At 42.8% G+C, this 20,594-nt stretch overlaps 1 protein-coding gene across 2 annotated transcripts in view; it reads right to left on the reverse strand.

Annotated features, from left to right (window-relative positions):
* pola1 (polymerase (DNA directed), alpha 1) overlaps window positions 1–20,594 on the reverse strand; it is a 52,420-nt gene that overhangs the window by 29,415 nt on the left and 2,411 nt on the right. The window contains exons 8-30 of one of the 2 annotated variants that reach the window (XM_075452494.1): window positions 20,354–20,507; window positions 20,087–20,264; window positions 19,503–19,675; window positions 19,284–19,396; window positions 19,086–19,199; window positions 18,903–18,977; window positions 18,664–18,802; window positions 18,336–18,490; window positions 17,863–17,947; window positions 17,584–17,645; window positions 16,999–17,088; window positions 16,742–16,858; window positions 16,449–16,624; window positions 16,160–16,289; window positions 15,651–15,770; window positions 15,454–15,544; window positions 15,235–15,359; window positions 15,008–15,157; window positions 14,527–14,649; window positions 1,373–1,405; window positions 834–926; window positions 513–718; window positions 182–314 (exon numbers count right to left, since the gene is read on the reverse strand). In XM_075452494.1, the coding sequence (XP_075308609.1) occupies window positions 182–314; window positions 513–718; window positions 834–926; window positions 1,373–1,405; window positions 14,527–14,649; window positions 15,008–15,157; window positions 15,235–15,359; window positions 15,454–15,544; window positions 15,651–15,770; window positions 16,160–16,289; window positions 16,449–16,624; window positions 16,742–16,858; window positions 16,999–17,088; window positions 17,584–17,645; window positions 17,863–17,947; window positions 18,336–18,490; window positions 18,664–18,802; window positions 18,903–18,977; window positions 19,086–19,199; window positions 19,284–19,396; window positions 19,503–19,675; window positions 20,087–20,264; window positions 20,354–20,507 (2,835 nt within the window). Of the gene's footprint in view, window positions 1–181; window positions 315–512; window positions 719–833; window positions 927–1,372; window positions 1,406–14,526; window positions 14,650–15,007; window positions 15,158–15,234; window positions 15,360–15,453; window positions 15,545–15,650; window positions 15,771–16,159; window positions 16,290–16,448; window positions 16,625–16,741; window positions 16,859–16,998; window positions 17,089–17,583; window positions 17,646–17,862; window positions 17,948–18,335; window positions 18,491–18,663; window positions 18,803–18,902; window positions 18,978–19,085; window positions 19,200–19,283; window positions 19,397–19,502; window positions 19,676–20,086; window positions 20,265–20,353; window positions 20,511–20,594 lie in introns of both variants that reach the window. The other variant, XM_075452493.1, reaches the window with a different exon arrangement.

Below are 20,594 nucleotides of genomic sequence, written 5' to 3' on the forward strand. Positions count from 1 at the left end.
TGAGATGAGAAGTCAAGACAAAACATCAATCTCAAAGTGGCAGTTTATAGTCTAAATGTTGCCAGAAAACGTAGACGATGTGCGCTGTGATGACTTTTGTTGTGATTTGGCACCATATGAATAAAACTGATTTGAAAATTGAACTGAGTTGAATGGACGCAGAATCCAGCCAGGTCCTCACCTTGTGTATCTCGTACTGGTTGAGTGGTATGTCTCCACCCGTTACCTTTTCTCCCACCTCCACCAGGTGTTTCTGGATGTTCTCAACAATGACATCTCGGCTCTGGTCTGACAAGATCTGACCAATAACGTAACTAGAAGTACGGAAAAAAAGGAGTACATTTCATTACGCAAAACAAAGACTTACAATTGACTGTAATTGAAGTTCGTGAACACCCTCAAATTGCCTCGTAGGTCTTTGTATAATAACACTCCAGAAAGTTACCAACTAGAAGACTGTCAAAATGTTAACATTAGCCTTTATAGTGCCACATTAGGCTAATCTAACGTACTTGCCACATTCCTTGGCCAGGTCGCACCAATCCCTGCGGACGATATCCAAGCCTTTGAGCTCCTGTTTCACAGTGTATCGCCCTTCCCCGTGTTGCTCTACTACCAGCGCTGCATATTTTTTCTTCTTCAGCAGCAACAGCGACTTGAACACACCATCGATGTCGATCTCCAGTAGCTTGTACAGCTTGTTCACTTCTGCTTTTATCTGGCATCAAAGCAAGCATACGCAGACACATCACAAAACACAGTAACACCTAAAAGAAAGCCAGTGACAACAACACTGGGGTGGGGGTGTGTGTAAACACAAAAGGGACACAAACCTTATTTCCCAGTTTGTAGACCTCCTCTAGACATCTGCTGTTAGTGTTGATCATGATGGAGTCAGTATCTCCGTAGATGACTTCCAGACTCATCTGAGTCACGAACAAAATTACAGACAAAAATGTAATCAGCCTCCAGTTTCCAGCATACAGAGAACAAACATTAAAACTGCACGATTTTTAAAAACACAAAGCGTGAACCTCGTGAGATTCAGAAAAGCTGCTAGGGTTCAGCAGCTTAACAGAACTCAGACCTGGCTACGCATTCTAACTCTGCAACAGGGCAGCCGGATAAGTTTCCACCAGAGTGTCGATAATGAAACAATACATTTCACTGTCTATTACCGGCCACGCATAAACTAATCAGGGAAATACTAATCAAAAGTGACAACGTGAAGAAATTGTTGTGCCACTCATTAACTAAAGCATTTTTTGGGATGTCAACAATGTCACTTTTTCTTTCTTTTAGCATTCTATGAATTTGTCTTGTGTACAGAAATGATACATAAACTCAGCAGAACACGATGATAATAACTCACATTCTGAACCATGTCTTTGGTGTGCATCAGAATCTGAGGATGAGAGGAGACATTACAGTGTGAACGATACCAACAGCAAGCAACACAACACATACACAATCCCAGTAAACAAACAAATCACTCAGAAACAAACAATGATTAAATATTAACCTTCAATGTTATTTGTGTGTATTTGCTTTAGTGTGTGTGTGTGTGTGTGTGTGTGTGTGTGTGTGTGTGTGAGCACTCACTCAAGTGGACATGGGAGCAGAGCAGGTAACTTGCTTTTAAATGGGGAATAATTGGCTAAGAGGGCAATTATGAGCGCATACTGTGACAGGCGTCTTTTCAACCCACACACATTCCTCACCAAGCAACACACCATCAAACACACATACATGCACCCTAATGACTCGTAATAGCCTTTATAACCAGCAGGGTGAGTGATGGAGAAATAAGAGAGTTCCGATAACGCAAGTTGTCCACTCTGTGTGTGTGTGTGTGTGTGTGCAGGAGAAGAGGAAAGCAGCAGAGGGATTCTAACAGGTGGGGGCCCAGAGAAAAGGGAGGGCAGTGAGGGGGCCTAAGGTCGCTAATCTGGGGGGGTCGGAGGGATGGAACGTGGTGTGACCTGTCACCAGCAATCTGCTCCTCAATCAACCACAGAGGCATATATATACACCCCCCGACTCACACTGTGCTCTATGTGGGGACAAGGACGTGGCTATTTCAGAGTGTGAGGAAGGGGCGGGATCAGGCTTCCACTCCCTGAAACTAGAGCGGGACGTAAGCATGCTTTATGGGCTGCTACATACCACTGTACGGCGGGGGGAGTTTGAGTCATTCACAGAACAGCCTCCTCCGTTAGGAGCCACTGTCAAGGTCAAGGTCTCACCGCTAACACACACACGCGCAGACACACACAATCCCACACCCAAATTTTGGCCTAAGCACAAATGCTGTGAATTGTGCTGCTAAGCTTTGACGCAGACAAAACGACTCCTGCCTGCCTGTTTGGGAGAGGAAGAAAGAAGACGATGACACACATCTTAATGCCGACAAAAGCTCCCTGCACCACCTTAATTTCCGAGACATTTTCAAACCTTTGAAAATGATGCAACTTTTATTAAGCAAAAGCCTTTTAGTGATTAAAGAAAGTTGTGACGTGAACCACAACAACACACAGCGAGTGCAGTGTTGTGTAGTTAACACACACAAGCAGAACATGGTGTATCAACAAAAATATTGCCAACGGATGAGGGATTACAATCTTACCGAAGTTCTAACACCTCTTTTTAACAGTTAATGACTACCTAAATTACATACCTCTGTGGATTAAACCTGCTTTTATAATCAAAGGGGACATGGAGATGTCCTTCAAAAATATAGGACCTTAAGGTTAAAATAACCTTAATCGAGCAGAGTGATATCAGACTGAGAATTGTTGATCATTGTGGTGTAAAATCCTATTTCTTGTAATCAGTTTAATTTTCTCTGTAACAAAGAAAAAGCTTGAGGGAACGACTCTGAGCGGGAAAAAAAAGGCTGGGAGGGAAAGCTGGAGTGGTCAGAGAACAGATGAGAATAAAAAGTGCTGGAGAGGTGATGAATGGAGAGATGTGGGAAAGGGCAAGCGAGGTGAGAATACGTTGATGTAATTGATGTGTGGACTCATTTAGACAGGTTTTCCATATGCTGTCAGTTCCAGCAGGACGGACAGCTTTAAGGAATGAACTGCGTGAAAGACAAGTCGTTTGACCATGACGCTGGAATGCGCCCAACTGACGGCGTGTGTTCGGCAGTGCTCGTCTTTGAACACATACCGACATATGCATACTATACCGACCAATGCAAACACATTTCCCCAGGGGGCTGAAAAGAGTGTCTGTGTGTTGTTCTTCCCCCTGATGACTGCACTAGTCACCGCGGTGCGTGCCGCTCATACGGGGCCACGCAACTGAAAAAGCATGACAGAAGGTTTGTATTACTCGATACAAATTCCCGATATTGTGAGAGCCCTTTTAGAGAGGGCGATGTGATTCATCAGTCTCTACCCATGTTCTCCACATCAACTGTTGTAGAAAAAGGCTTAATGGCCCGAAAATGAAACGGTGACAAAGAACAATGTTGTGTTAAATTATTTCAACAATTCATCTGATTTCACTTGACATCCAACACCAGTCCAGCTCATTCTTCACTAATTGACTTAATTTACCTAGTACCTACTCTGTAAATGTATATAAATCCGGTAAAACGCTCCTTTCCTCACACCATAGGACATCACTCACGTTTCCAAGGTCCCTGCCTCTTTCCCTACTCGACTCGTTGGTGTTAATAAACAGTAATTAGACTGGACAGTAATTGAGCAGCTCATTGAAAAGTGCTCCCACGGAGTGAGGGATCATGACAAAGGACTTGTGAGCAGAACAGAAACTTTTCCAGATGCATTCAACTTGAATACGACATTTTAAGTACGAGCGCTGTGGAGTGGTCTTGCATTACGACTGCAGTCCAACTTACGATTGACATTTTTCTTTTGAGCAGCCCATTTTTAAAATCATAATGGACCCAAAAAAATCTCCGAGACTCAAGGACACGGGCTTCGGGGCACCAGAAAATTGCAGTTTTATAAATGGTGCCACAGTAGTCTGTAACAATCAAAGCTGCTGCAAAGTGATCAAGAGCGATAACTTCAGGAGCACGAACCCACGAGGAATAACGAACTGTCCAGTTGACTCGTGCAACTGAAGACAGAAAGAAAAAAACAAAAAACAAACAAATTTTTTTCCCAGAACAGCTTCATTTGGAAAGACTGCAAAAGATTTGAGGTTTGATGCTTTAACAAAACCCCTTAACACAACACCATCCCATTGTCTGCCGTGACTTTTCACAGCTTGTATTCCACATTTCATTTAGTGCTTTTAACAATGTCTTATGCCTTTGCGCGTGCATCTGCGTGCCAGCACATAAGCTGCATCCATTAGCTGTGAGTTATTGCACCCCGTCACGCTAACAGGCGAGTGGTTAGGCCATGTTGTGATATTTAGATTTTCCCAGCTGTTGCCAAGGTTTTTGTTGGTCTATTCGAGATTTGTGTCTTGTTTTAAAGTCAATTTTAAATAATCTACTTCCCCCTCTTCCTCATCATGAAATCCATTTGGTCTTCTGCGAGTTGCAGTGAAGGACGAAACCAACGGAACGATAGGCAGACAAATGAAAAAGGACAAAATCATTCGCAATGTGGTATTTTGACGCTGCATTAGACACCTCATTTCCCACGAATTTCTCCTCAGCTATGCCACGCGCTTTTGAGAAACGTGGTGAGTTGCAGACTTACTTCCAATATCTCCTCATTGTTGGCAACTTTTCTAAATACTTATTTTTTTTAATACAGCTAAATATAGCAACATGTTGGACAAGCCATGACAATTTCCTTTTCAGGAGGGTAGCCAGGACGGCTCGAGGGCTCGCTTTTCTTCCCTTACCTCAGCAGAGCAGCTGCAGCCTGACCGCGGCTGCAGAGGCGCGTGCAAACCAACTTTCTCAGACACATGTAAACACATGTGATATCATCGACAGACATTGGTTAAGCCATCACCACGTAACAACGAAACACCTAAATGACTGATTGTGTTTTTATGTCCATCCATCCATCCATCCATTATCTATACACCGCTGAATCCGTCGGTCGGGTCGTGGGGGGGTTGGAGCCTATCCCAGCGGTCAATGGGCGAGAGGCGGGGTACACCCTGGACAGGCCGCCAGTCCATCACAGGGCCACACAGAGACAAACAACCATGCACGCTCACACTCACTCCTAAGGACAATTTAGAGATGCCAATTAACCTAACATGCATGATTTTTTGGACAGTGGGAGGAAGCCAGAGTACCCGGAGAGATGTTTTTATGTCATTTAAAAAAAAAAAAAAAAAAAAAAAAAAAAGCCAACTAAACAGGAAAGGCAACTTAAATGGTGTGTTTACACCGTGTAAACTTAATGTCTTAAACTGCTTTAAAACAGTAAAATTTCATTATTAGTTTTCTTTAAATAAACACATTGACACACACAAGCACCCTCTATCAAAGCAGTGTTTAAAATAGCCGCTTTCGGACAGACCGTTCTAAGAAAGTAGTTATCAGAACTACCCTCCTCGAATTTCGTTCTGATAACTATCCTTCCCCTGCGGAACTGTTTCAGTCTGCATTCACACGAGTCGGGACCTGATAGGGACTGATGCGCCGCGTGCAGCCGTCTGCTTCAGTGACGTGTTAGCCGTTAGCCGTTTAGCGCTACATTCAAACACAAAACAAAACGGTAAAAGTAAGGAGAGTAGAAAAAACACCACCAAGAAGCTAATATGGAGAGCGGGGAGGCCACTGTGTTTATGGTCTGCATGATGGTGATATTAATCATGGACGATCACATCAGGCGTCTAATATCGAGGCTGGAAGAGCTCAGAGAGAGAGTCAGGAGACGATACTTTTTCATTTCATGAAGGAAGAAAGGAGAGCAGAGCGCCGCAGACAAATGAGACCAGTGTAAGTTTAACTTATTAAACACCCGCCGGTTGTGTCTGTGTCTATGAGGAAACATTTCAGCCTTGATAGCATGACATGGGGCGTAGCTACCGACCACCAAACACCTCCGTCAGATGTGTTCTATAGAACCATGAAAAGACCCGACCTTGGAGAAGGAGCTAAATAGTTATAGGAACTAAGGGAGAAAGCCCCGAGTTCCTGTATGTCCGAACACGGGAGAAAACGGCCCCGCGGATTAAAAGGTTATTAGAACTGCCAAAGGTTCCTACAGTCCGAAAGCGGCTTATGATGAACTGAAAAAAAATAAATAAATGACATAAATTGCATCGCAATCGTGTCTTTGTGGACATATTGCAACATAAAAGTTTATTCATATATACCATTCACCCTTCTGCTAATCAGCAGCTCAGAAGCGACATGTTGAACCTCAGTGGCAAAGAGCCACTTTTTTGAAAAGGAAAAAAAAAAAAAGAAAAGAGCCTGAGCCGCTGACGATTGTTTTGAAAAGCACTCAGCTGAAAAGCATTTTGGGATGACAGTCGGCCGACTGAAATAGCACATGTGGAAGAACACACCACTGTCAGAGCGGGGTGGGGGCAACATGTGCACAACACACAAAGGCGCTTGAGCCCGCGTATACATACATTTTCAGCACAGTCACACACACGAAGATTAAGATAAGTTTAAATCTCATCTACGCTCAGCTCCATACAAACCCACAGACAGTACAAAATTGTTCTTTCATTGAAATGATTTCACTTGCATGCAAGAATACATAAATGCAAAGCACACACACATACACACACACAGGCAGACACACACACACACTGTGGCACCTGTCCTGGCAGATGCCACAGTTGTGTTTTCGTGTCTGTTGCGAGAAAGGTCAATCGGTTGTAAAGCTGTGTCTGATTTAATACAACCGGCTGAGATCGCAAATGCCGGCTTTGATTGAAAATAACTCGACAATGCCAACAATCCTCCGGTTGTTTGGTCAATTAAAATGTGGTACTTTAAACGCTGGAAAGGACATCTCCTGGTATGCCACTGCATCTCCCCTGGCATATAGGCACAGATACATTTTTCACATGGTGTCAAGCAAATAAGTAATTTACGTGTTCATTATAGCGCTAAACTTGCTCTACGTTACTCAGAAAATGGCATCCGAGGCGCTTGTGTTAGTCTGAAAACACTTGCATCAACCCTGGAATGCAGAAAAGGAGCTTCGACGGTCACTTTTCCTGGTTTGCTTTTTAGAATCTTTAAAGTTTTATTGAACTGAACATGTATATGTAACTTCAGTTAAGTCGGTTAAAACCATTTACTAATTATCCACTCATTTACAACAATCAGCAGGCCTGACAAAGACACCAGATGTCAGATCAATCCATTATCAATTGTAATCCCTGCCATTAGCTCCGTGTCACATGGCCTCATTAGTAGGTGTTACTAACGTCGTCGATTGAATTCTAAACTCTTGTCCCTTCCACGGTCAGCCCTAACAGACAAGCTAATGTAGCCAAAATAGCAGCGCTGCTCCCATGTGACTATTTGTTAAGTCCAGTCCTATCAGGAGTAAAGCCGGCTCTTTAAGGCTGCGGGACCTTGGAAACATTCGTTTCCCTTGACGAGCTCGCCACCATGCATGTGCAGACACACTAATGCACATCAGCGAAAGCGGGCTTATATTCTTACATCTAATTCAGGGAAATGTAAATACGATCCTGCGATTCTGAGACAGCGGCAGGGACTGAGACCCTGAATGAAAGAAATGTGTCCAACAATGTTTAGTCGCAAAGTCTGACAGATGAGGCAACAGATGAGACGTGATAGCATGGTGGAGGTATTCTTGCGTCTAATTCCGAGAAATGGTTCGTCATTCTTGAGACAAGAGGAATGATATGGAACCTGAACGAGGGATGCAAGGGGCAACAACATTTACTTAGACTTCATTACAACCACTTCCACACATGTACATACAGGAGCTTAACCTGAACCAAACTCTGACCTCCCCGCACCCTCAGATCTGTCACACAAGCCCGCTTCTATCCTTCTCTATGCATGCCATCCAATAATGTCAAAGACGAGCTCCCGTCAGGCTGTTTTTAAACACAAGGACAGAGACTCAATTACAACAAAATGGCTTTCATCCTAAGACCCACACACACCTGCTAATGGTTGTCAGATTTGCTGGCAAAAGGGACAAAGGTCAAACCAATCTGCAATCCACAACAATCAGCAGCTTCCGCCGGCCTGTGCTGTTAACGTCACTCGTTAAAGAGGACATAAACACTAACGCACAACTAAAAAATAAAAATAAAGGATCTTCGTGTGTCTGAATCATTTTTACGTCCCCATTAATCTGGAACGACACCGAAAGAGATAAGCTGCATGTTGAAGTGAAGCACTTTTTGATGATCTCACACAGCAAACATTAACATCAGCAACCAGCCAAATCCTATAGCCTTTCCTGCATCTTAGCCAATAAGTTTTATAGTTTTTTTTCTAAATTTCCCTACTTCACAGTTCTCTTCATTTGTCAGGTAAAACCATCCAGTGATTATAAGATCCATTAACAAGTAGTAGATTTGCCTGTTGAGACAAAAATATTCATCAGCCCATTATAACCACGTGTTGAAGATGTCTGTTTCATATATCTGTTCCTCTGCACTCAACTGTTCTCTGGCGAACATACAAAAGAACCCAAAATAACGCTGAGGGGTTGAGGGGGACATCAATCTGTAGTGGACCCTCGACTGTGTAATCCTAAACCTTCACCTTCCTCTTAATACCCATCATCCCTCCCTTTAATACCCACACATACCAGGACAGAGTAGGCCACAACAAATGGTCTGCCGACAAAGGGCAGAGTTCGGCCAGTAGCACATGCACTGATGTATGCATATGTGTGCTGATACCCATCAGGCAAAAAGTCAGAAGACATACCCAAGAAACACAAACAAGAGTCAGGAGAAGAGATAAGTGGGGGGCTTTCATCCCTCTTGAGTTAGCAAATTTGACCAGAGGAGCCACAGCCAAGGGTCTGTCAACCCTCTCCAAGCGCACCCCCCCCCACTCATGTGAACTGTCCCATGGCTGAGAAACCACTGAGTCCCCCGGGCTGACCCACACTGCCAAATGGGGGTTAGGCCTCAATTTAAAATGAGAGTGAGAGAAATATGAGAGCTAAGCCAATCAATAAATACAGAGGACACATGCACATTCACTCTGTACACTGGTCCAAACGGACGAGGTTTAAGGCGTAGAGGGGCGGGAAGGTGGATTTACACTGCGGACAGAGTGGTGATCAGTGTACATGTTACAATTATAAAAATAAAAAGCCTCCTAAATCATGAGATGAAAGTAGAGTGCAAATGTGATGATTAAAATGGGGGCAGGAGAGCAAATGGCAATACCCACAAATACACTAGAAATGCAGCTATAAATGCCAGCTGGCTTTTCTGGCTCGCTGCATTTGGAGACTACTGAGAACTACTTGGCTTACGGTCTATTAACTTTAAGTTCTCCATGCAAATTCAGGAAAACTGGCTCATTTTGCTCATGATATTGCTGCTGCTGTTTGGCGCCTTGCCTGGACCACTAAGGATTCACACAGTCAAAGTGTGACAGTTCAGGTACTGGAAAAAATGCTCTTTAGTGCAACTTTTTCTGTCGAGGAGAACCAAAAATAAATAAATCCGGCACCTGGCAGAATATCAGTAGATTTTATGGATTTCTTAAGATATTTGACACAGTTTTTAAAACAAAAACAAATGTCAAAATGCTGATTTCCAAAGTACTAAATTATCCAAAAACAGCATGTGTAGAAACCAAGACATGCTGTTTGCGGATAATTTATTCACAATCCGCTTGGTTTAACAGCGGGTGTGTTGTGCCGATGCACTGCTTTACCCACACACATAACATGCAGTATAAATAGAGTTGTGTCCAGGATCATAGATACAAAGTAAACAAAACACTAAGATCATGAGAAGTGGGATCTCCTGCTACATCAGCAAGTCGAGGCACAAGTTGAGTACTCAACCCACATTGCGTTCAGATCTGACTGATGACCTTTTGATGCGCATCTCTGCGATATTTTCATAACACGTCTCACCGTGTGTGATGCACTAATGCAGTAAAGCTCCAGCAGAACACAATCCAATCTCTCTACAGTCCCCTCGGCACACTGGGTAACCCAAGAACATTGGGAAAACATTGGAGGCAAAGCAAGCTTTCACTTTCAAAAAGAAGCTTTCGTGTTTCTGGAACCTCTACTAGCAAATAGACTCAGCCGAAATTGTATTAGATACAGCCAGCTAACACCAATGCTCTGAAATACAACAATCCGATAATAAATAAACTGCCTTCTTTTAGTGCTTAACATTCAGTTTATTTAAATCTTTATAAACTGAAGGGAAAGAGAAAGCATAGTTTTATCCGTCGACGCAGATACTGTTTACATTTTTGTTTTTTTTAAACTGATTGAAAAAACACTGATAAAAATATCAAACTTGGATAAATATTGATAAAATAATGCCTGGAGTGGAACCCCAGGTCTGGATGATTTGAGGATATGTCAAGGATACAAAACAGAAACAAAACAGAGAAAAGAGGAAGTTTAAACCATCCTTCCATCGATCATTGTGGGAAGTGAGAGATCACTGGCAGATAAAATGAATGAGCTTGGTTCCCTGCAGCAGGAATATAATGAAGGAAATATATTTTTCTTTTTTTTTTTTTACCGAGTCGTGGCTACATGACAGACTAACACCTAACAAAGAGGACGGATTACAATGATTTTTCACAGCAGATGGTGTAATCCTGGTCACTGAGAGGGAGCGCCTCTGTATCCCCGATGTCGAACTGTTGGCTATGAGTTCCTGTCCATTTTGTCTAGAGTTCACCTGTCTTAAGGGCCATGTATACTCTCGCAGCAGTGTGTCGCAGTGAGCTTGTCGCAGGTATGACGCAGTTATTTTTGATTTATGCCCAATTTTGAAGCGCGGTCTGCGCTATGTTAATTCCACGCCACAACGCAAGAGGGACAATCACGAACAAACTAGGATTGTGGGTGTGGTGGGTGGCGTGTTTCTCTTCCGGTTACGGAGGTCATTTAACAACAATGGCGACTGGACGAATGCGCACTTTGATTGAGATGCAGCTGATCGATCTAGAAATAGAAGAAATATTGCTACTACTGGAGCTGGCAGAGAGGCGAAAGAATCGTCACGGTTAGCGTCACCATTAGTCGGTTAGCAAACCGGAAATACGCATAGTGTAGAGCGGATGTAGAGTTGACCAATCAGAGGCCTCCTTTCTCTCCTCCCTGCGACGATATCTGCGTCACTGTCTGCGGTCAGTTACAATTTTGGGGAGGTGCACCAGAGAGTCTGCGGAAGGGGGGGGGGCATATCTGCGTTAACTGCGACACACACGCAGACGACCTGGTTTCCGACCATAAACAGGCCTTTACCTGCCGATGCTGTGAGTGGCATCAGCTGAAAACACCTCTATCCATTCATGGAGATCTCTGAAGATTTCTAAACATAGTAAATATTTGTAAGCTGATTTCTATCTCATTTTATTTTGTTATCCATCTATGCAAAAGGATTTCTTTAATAATAGTTTATACTGCAGCAATATAGATATACACCATCTGAATTAAATAAACATGAAGGCAAAATTAGTCATTCAAAATAAAAGGTAAAAGGTTTAAAACTGTCAAAGGACCTTTGTTTCACATTTGTAGTTTCTTCAGAGGATGAGAAATTTAAAGAGAGAAAAAAAAAAAAAAAAAAAAAAAAAAAAAAAGGAGGTTCCAGTAGATGCTTTTTAGTCTTCTAGAAAACCCTCGTTTTTTAGAGGGTAGCCTCAAGTCCGAATGGGCTAACTGTATGGTCATTTTGGAGACTCCAGTTCCTGTTGAAGTGTCCTGCATTATATTGCCAATCAGTGTTTATTTTGGCAATGTGGGTGGGGTAAACAACAAACACTGCAGGGTATAATGCAGAGCAGCTAAACAATACTGATTGCAGCAAAGTGCTCGAAATTGTAACGAAAAGACGTTATAGTGGACAAGGACATTGGCTGATGCAAAACCGTCAAAAATAATCAAGGGCGTCCAGTGCACATACTCCTCTCTGTGATGAAATCAGTTGCTTCCTGATGCTCAAGCTAAATTACGACTAGCATACGACCTAGACGTAGGTTCCTCCTACCGTAAGCTAAATGTACCAGCAATCAGCATGCATAATGAGAGCTTATAATGATAGTTAAAAATATAATAATAATAATAATGCAACAATGTGATTACCCTTTGGGATAAAGCATCTTTTCATTTGATTTAATTTCACTATAGGGATTTGTGCATTGTTTTGCTCTTTGAAGGACTGCTTGTAAGCCTCTCTAAACACTCGTAATCCTGCGATACAGGACAACCTAGAATCTGGCTTATTTTCAGTCAGTTATTAGCATTCTACCACATCAGTGAGTCATGACCAGTACTATACAGCCACTGAGGTAGTCCTGGCTAAGTCTAGGCCGATAATGGCTGGACCCACAATTTCAGCTTTGTTTCATAATTTGGCTTTTTTCCTCCCATGTTGTAAGCAGCGGTGTTATTTTTGGAGATTACTCCAGATATCCTGCACAAAAAATAATGCACCTACTGTAGGACAGCAGCAGTTTGATTGGTCTACATTTCAGTTGTGTTTAAAGCAATGAAGTCAGTATATTCTGTCTTAACGGGGCAGCATTAAACTGGTACTAATGAATGCACAGCACGGCGGCCCCTGATACATTTGTATCTCTTACGGCTTTTGGTTTGGTGACAGTTCAATTTTCAGAATGTCAGGTAATTTGGAACAAAAAGTTCATGAAAGGTCCGCTGTGTAGGACGTAGCAACTTGTAGCGGCTGTAATTGCAAAATGAAATCGACTGAATGTTTCCCAAACACCCCTAAAATTGCATTATATAAAATCACAAATATTTTTTAACCTGTGCACAGTATGTTCCTTCATGTAGTTACATGGCATGGTGGGGGGGATGGCAAACAGAGCAAACCACATTATGTAACAATTTCAGAATCGTTGTGAATCGTTATATTGTTACGTAATCTGTTTCAAAAATATTCTTTAATTCAAAACGAAAACACTTCATCAACATTTCTGCCAAGAGTGCTCTCAATGTTACACACTGCAGGCTTAAAAAAAGAAACCTGGGGATAAATTGGCTGTGAAACTCACCGTTTGTAACGCTACTGCGCTACCTTTTGGTTGATTAAGACTCCAAAAACAATTAATTAAGACGTGTAAACAAATCCATTCGGTGAGCCAACTTGTACAGAAAAACGTCACCGTTTCGGATAATGATGTGTATCGTTCTTGGCCAAGACACTGATGCTTCCTATGTCAAGTAAAGCAAGCAGGAGGTAAAATGTACCGTAATTAACTCGTCCAGCTATGGCTGCTGACAGATACGAGCAGTAAGTTTAAGGAAGAGAAACTCCCACCTGACAAGTGAATCAAACGCACAACTTAACAATGTAGCTCTGTCAGCCGAACACTGAGCATGACTAGAGGCACAAATGGACTGATAAAATAACAAACAGGCACAGTGAGTTACTGCCCTGCCCTCTATTAAGGAACACAATGACTGTGTAAGGGGATCTTAATGAAGGACTCCCCTGAGGCAAAGCCTGATGCCTCTGCTGAGGACTTGTACTGTTAGAGCTCATTAAAAGAACATGAGTACTACCACCGACGTAGTGTGTGTGTGTGTGTGTGTGTGTGTGTGTGTGTGTGTGTGTGTGAGGTGTTCAGTTACAATACCAGCTTTAGCCGTTTATGTCATCCAGTACACATGCTGCTTTGCACCAATTTATTGAGTGTGCATGCCTATCAGACCTTACACAATCAGACTTTACATGGAGAGAGTGTAAGTTTCATGATGCGTCTGTGGTATTTTGTTATTGGAAAATGCTTACATAGTGCTATTAATATCTAAGACGCTAAATCGGGTCTTTTATTCTGGCATAATGTACTGGAATGACTGGTCATTTTTAGAACACAGAAGGGCACGAGGCAAGAGGACAACAGACAGGTTGTTAGGGGAAAGAGGAACAAATCTGAGGTAGGACTAAAAAAAAGAAAGAAAGAAAAAAAGAAGATAAAAAGAAATGATGAAGAGAAAGAAAGGAGGTGCACATAAGTGTGTGAATCAGTGTGGAATATGATATAGCAGCGCCCTCTTGTGAATGGAAATAGGGGCGTTTTAGACCTCCATCAAGGACAGACTAAAGAGGACTTCCAAGTGCAGATTGCACTGTTGTCTTTTTTATCTGTGAGCTATAAACCAAAACTACCAAAGTGGATTTTATGAAGCTTTATGAGAAGACGAAGCATGTGCAAATAAAAAAAAATAATAATAAAAATGATAATAATAATAATGCAGATCCAGATGACTTTTATAAGTGCCAGTCAAGGCTATGGCCTTGACTGAGGAATGCGCTCGGAGTGCTTCTTGAGTCTGGATTTGCATTAGATAACAAAGGTTCCACAGCGACAACATCGGATCTCCGTAAAGGACACAGTGTTAATTATGTGTTTGTATACAGTGTGTATACTTGACTCACCTCTCTACCCTTGTGTGTGACCAGAGCAGCGAGTGGCTTAGCATAGAAGCGGCTGAAACTGAATCCCAGACAGCCGTACATACTGTTAGCAGTCAGCTTCAAGGCCTTCTGACGAATGTCGTACTTGGGAACAAATGAAAACAAATTTTACTCTTCTCAGGATATCGTTAAACATTTAATCTAAAACATTACATATATTTTACACGATGAACTGATTTCAAACAGCAAATGGTTGACTTTTGTGGCCCAGATGCTTCTATTATAAGAGAAAAATCTTTGTTCTCCATCTTAAATGCCAACTTGCAAATGACAGAAATGAAATATGAAGTAAATCCACACAATCTGAGAGGGCTTCCTCTCACAGCTGGCTTTCATAATATGTGTATTTTTGTGGTTGTGAGCACAGACATTGTGTGTGTCATTCGCCTGCGTGTTTGTTTGTCATTGTGGACGCACACACAGCGTGTGAACGTGTGCGTACCTGCATGTAGAGATCTGGATTGAGGTCTTGCTGCTTCATCAGCTGTTTGACCTGTTTTCGCCGTTCGACCAGTTTTCTGATTTCTTTGGGCAGGATTCCCATTTCCAAGTTGGGATCTGGAATCTCAGGAATTTCCTCTGCCTCGTCCTCCTGTTACCATGGAAGAACGTGTTTAAAGAAGGTGGAACTTTTCTCTGGTACGTCGGCCGCAGAGGCACTTTACTCACATAATTCTTCTTCTGCGAGTTTTGAGCCTCCCTCTGCACAGTGGTGAAGCAAATGTTGAACTCTTGGATGATTGAGGGGTATAAACTGTTGAAGTCAAGCAGCAGCACAAACCTATCGTAGAAACCTGAAATGATAAATGGTACGGGATTTAGAGATCAAGAATACATGAACCGGCACGACGTGAACGAAGGTACGTCTCTAAGCCCGACGGCACTTACCGACTTTAGGATCCAGCACCAGACCGCCAGCATAGGCTGCCTTCTTCTTCCGCTTTCCCTTTCCTGCATCCACATCATCCTCTCTCTCATTCTGGAGCACAGGAACAAAGCAGCAATCACAAGTAAAACAACTGATTGGAAGGTGGAGAAAAAAAAAAAAAAAGAAGAAGTTTGCATGCATCTGTGTGCATCTTTACCGTCTCCAGCTGGGCTTTTTTGAAAGATGGTTTGTCTGGGACAATGAAGTTCTTGTCATGGAAGGCGTGAAGCAGCAGGAACTCGTTCCTCTCAGAGCGCCCGCCCATCAGCGTGCGAGACTACAGGGAAAAGGCAGAGAGGTATCAGGTGGTGGAAGCAGAAGAGAATAACATTCATGAGCCAGAGAGTGTGAGTTTGATCCGTCCTGAAAGAGTGTTTTTATAATCTTATTATAGCCATAGCCCAACAATTAGTATACCAGGTGACCCACAGCAGTGGCTTTTAATTCACAGCAGCTTAACAAAACACAGTGGCTCTGAGCCAGACAACATTTCTCAGAATCTGTCCTTGGATTTTACAAAAAGTGAGTTGCAACAAGGAATAAAAAGCAATCGTAATCATATTGGTCATTTGTGTGTTGATACAATGACATTGAGCAAAGTATGCGACTACGATAATAAGAGTAGCAAAGGTTGTTAAAGTAATCAGCTGCGTTGCTGTGAGTTACCATGACATTGCCAGCGATGTTGGTGATCTGCAGGGCGAGCGGCAGGACGTTGAGCTCACACATGATCTGGAGGATCAGCTTAGCGTCTGTCCACGTCAACTCCAGCAGGTACAGCAGCTGAGGAGAGTCACTGACACACAAACGCTCACAGTTCAGAATGAACACTTATTTCTGTGCATAAATGATTATGAAGGCAAAAGAAAAACAATTTACAAAGTTTAACAACTGACATACAACCAGACGTGTGTTTCTGAGGATTTTGTTTGAGTGATGCTTGAAACTCACTCACCTGTAGAGATTCTTAATGCCTTCCTGAGGGACTGTGGCTCTCTCAACTTTCAGCACCTGCGCAGCGAGCTCTGTCAGGTGATAACTTTTACAGCGAATCAGCTCCTTGGCCGAGATCTCCACGTCGCACACCAGGCGGCCACAGGTCGCACTCTTCTCCGCAAAGGCGCCGCGACCCTGCGGACACAAAAGCCACACGTGTATACTAAAATGAGGATGTGAAATGTTTATTCACGCGCGTCGTGCCATAAAAACGCAACACACTGTTCCTATTCCTCATCGTTTTTTTCTTACCCCTAATTTGGGCATGTTGGCCCTTCTTAGGCGTCCTATTTTAGACCAGTGGGGAACTTTGCAAACATTGATCCTCTGCAGAAGAACTTCCAAATCAAAACCAAAGAGGTCATGGCCCTATAGAAAGAAAAGAAAAGAAAAGAGGGAGAGAGAGAGAGGCCTGAATGTGGCGCAGCTGTAAGAGTCGATATTCTGAGGATGAGGAAAACTGTAAACACAAAATATATGCAATTGGAATCCCAGGCTCTAAGACTCACCACCAGCACATCAGGGTCGATCTTGTGCATCTTGGCTAGGAAGAAGCCAAGCAGAGTCCGCTCCGTCGCAGCTATCTCCACCTTCCCATTCTAACAAAGGGACAAAGTCTCACGATCGGTGTCCTCACATACAGTCAGTAAAAAGAATTAGCTCCAGAAAGGCTCACAGTATAGATCCAAAATGTATGCTTGTACACAAACATTCCGCAACAGCAAAGTTGTTTTTGGATTTTTTTTTTTTTTTTTTTAACACTTCATAGGTGATCTGAATGACGTAAAGCAAGGATGTCCAAAGTTGGTCCTCGAGGGCCGCTGTCCTGCAGGTTTTAGATGTTGTCCTGCTTCAACACACCTGATTCAGATCAAGACATCATTAACAGGCTTGTGCAGAACTTAACAATCTGTTGAAATGATCCATTTAATCTGAATCATGTGTGTTGAAGCAGGGCAACATCTAAAACCTGCAGGACAGCGGCCCTCGAGGACCGACTTTGGACATCCCTGACGTAAAGCAATCCAGACGACATGAAGAGAAAGGTCATTCTCGCTCAACAAGCTAAGGTTTACAGCCGCGCGATCACTCACCTTCTTCCTCACGGCTTCCTTGAAGTCGTAAGGGAAGATGCAGTCAGCTGGTTTACTGATCACTGAGGAAAAAAAAAAAAAAAAAAATAAAAAAATCACTGCCATCAGATGTTGTTCAGCACGTCCACAAAGGTTAGTCAATATGAACTCCAGCTTACAGCTGATGGTTATTCTAAAAGTGTGTCTGTTACGCATTTATGTGACAGTTAGATCTACACTCGAGAATGTTCTGTTACATTAACAATGAAAAAAGGAAGAGTAGAAACATCATTAACTCACCACAGAAATGAGTCTGATATGGAGGTTGAGGAGGAGCTTTATCCATATGGAATCGATAGTGGATCAGTGCAGCTAGAGACACGATCTGAAGAGGAAAATGAGGATTAAGTTCATGTTCCCATGGTGTTCAATCCTATGATAAAACAACGCATCAGTGTAATACTATCGCTGTTGTGCATATGCGTCACATGTAAATGTTTTCCAACTCATTTTGGCCTAATATACAGTATTTTATTACATTTGGCCTTCACAACATCTCGCCTCCCTTGCTTTTATGGCCCACTGAGAGATGACATGGTAAAATCCAATCCTTTGCAAATGTAAACACTGAGCAGAAATATAAGAATTTCACCCGTTTATACCCAAAACATTGTACATTTCATTGTGCACCAACACGATTCTGCATTCCTACTTACAATACCAAACTATTCAGGCAAAACAAAAAAAAAGATAAAAAAAGAGGAAGTTCTGACCTCGTTTTGGTGAGTCTTGGGGTTCTGAACAGTTTTGAGGCTGATGGACATGGCAGTGAGGGGCGGTGGTGGCAGGTCTTTAATCACACTGACCAGGTCGCTCCTCAGAGCGAGAGCCTCCACCTTACACCAGCTGACTGGATGGCTCATCAGCTCTAACATAGACACAAAGGGAAAAGTTGGCCCATCGGATTAGGATTTTTAATTGTCAACTTTAGAGGGAGTGTTTCAAAGTGTGGTAAGCTGACATGTTTTACATGTGAAATTCCTTTTGAAAGAAAAATTAAAACCAAGTAGATAATCGAGATATTGTAGAAGTCTTGCTTACGTGGCGTCTTGATGTCCAACCAGCAAGGGCCTTTAATCTTCCTACCGAGGAGGAAGTGCTCCAGGCTGGAGATGTTTGTTCCAAAAATGTGGGAAAAAGTTGCCCCCTTAAGGTCAGGCGGCAGGGCAGGGAACTCAGCCTGCAAAAATAAAACATTTACATCACTGTGCTTTCAAAACATACATCTGTAGGCCTGAAGTATCTGGGAATGCTGAACATGCGTGCGTCTGTCTGCTCACAGAGTATCGAACTTCCAGGTACTCGCTCTGACTGGGCACATCAGGAATTTCAAAAGCATAGTTCTTTTCCACTTTCTGCAGAAAGAGAGACACCCAAATCAAACACGAGTTCAAACCTTCACCTACCAACTCTCTGAAATGTGCATTTACACCTGAAGGTCCGTATCAACGGATGGTGCATACCTTGGACTTGAACTTCATAATCTTAAACTTCTCAGAGAGCTCGTTGAACTCCTGGTAAACATCCATCATCCCAACCGGTGTGTCCGACACCTCCCCAGTCTTTGGGTTTGCTCTCTGTTAATTACAGTAAAAATCCCTTCATACTGTAGCAGCCAATCAACGCGCAAGTTGTTTCGTTAGAAAAAGGACCAAACTTACATTTTCACGTGGGAGAAGGTACATGGTCCGCTCAATGTTTTTGACAGTGACGCAGCAGCTGACATGAGACTTTGCTGACTCAATCCACACTTTCCCGAACAGGTACACCACACCTAGTCCACAGTTAAAGTCCGATATCAAAATACGCTCGACCAGCCTAAACGGGATTCGTTCAAGCCTCAAACTGCACGGGTTCTTTATTTGTAAAATACGCCATACCTGGTTGGTTGTATGGGTCTTCAAAGGCATCCAACCAATAGAAGCGGAACACCTGCTCCCCGTCTGCCCCCTCCACCAGCGGGAGCTGACTGGAGTCGACCTGCACCTCCGCAGGAGCTTCACTGACTTTGCCCTCATCCTCTTGTCCCCAAGAGCCTCCAACTCTGCTGGACCTATAAGAGGGAAAATTATAGAGATAGATCAAATTAAAAATGTATTATCTGAAAGTGGAAACAATTGGCTTTGGTCGAATTATTTGAAAGACCCTCTAACTAGAACTAAAGTCAACCTCACACATGAGAACAAGAGCTATATAAGAATCTACTGTATAGCTCTGCCAATTACGAATCAAAATTCTCAGATTTGGATCCGAATGAACATCAAAAGACAAAATGTGTTTTTACTCTGGTAAAATCACATTTTATGCAAATCTCAACAGAGTCAAAGAAGAGCATTTCAAACGACTCCAGTAAAAATGGCACAATAGTTAAAGAGAACTTTGCTTTGTCCTGCAATCACACAACCTCTAAAACAATGGAGTAGAGAGCATATTAAGAAATAAAGACCAAAATAAACCAACTCACAAAAGAAGCGGATCCTGAAGCTCAGCTTTGGGCTCCACTTTAACTGCAGCCACTGTCGACGCTGCTTTAGGTGCAGCATCTGCGTCATCTTTAACCGCAGCCTTCTCCTCCTCCGCCTCTGTCCCAACTTCCATCGGCTCGTCAAAATTCACTCCATCAAATCCCAGAGAGTCATTCTCTGAGAAACACATTATCATAAAAATTAAGCCTGTATTATTGTGATGTGGTTGAACAGCAAAATGATACAGAGCTGCAAGCCTTCTTCACCTTCCTCTTGCTTCAGCTCCTCCACATCGGCCCTTTGCTTTGTTTGAGGAGACGCAGACGTGGATGGAGGAGCGCGGGCTGTTGGCCTGGAAATGGAGTCTGCAGGCGGTGCTCGAATCCCTTTGGCCTTTAGGGACATAGCAGAAGACGACTCCTGCTATCAGAGTGACATAGAGAATTTCAAGATTATTTCAGTGATGTTTCAACAGGCTAATTTACAGATCCTGCCATTCAAATTTAA

Source organism: Odontesthes bonariensis, chromosome 20 (genome assembly GCF_027942865.1).
Source record: "Odontesthes bonariensis isolate fOdoBon6 chromosome 20, fOdoBon6.hap1, whole genome shotgun sequence".
NCBI classification, from domain to species: domain Eukaryota; kingdom Metazoa; phylum Chordata; class Actinopteri; order Atheriniformes; family Atherinopsidae; genus Odontesthes; species Odontesthes bonariensis.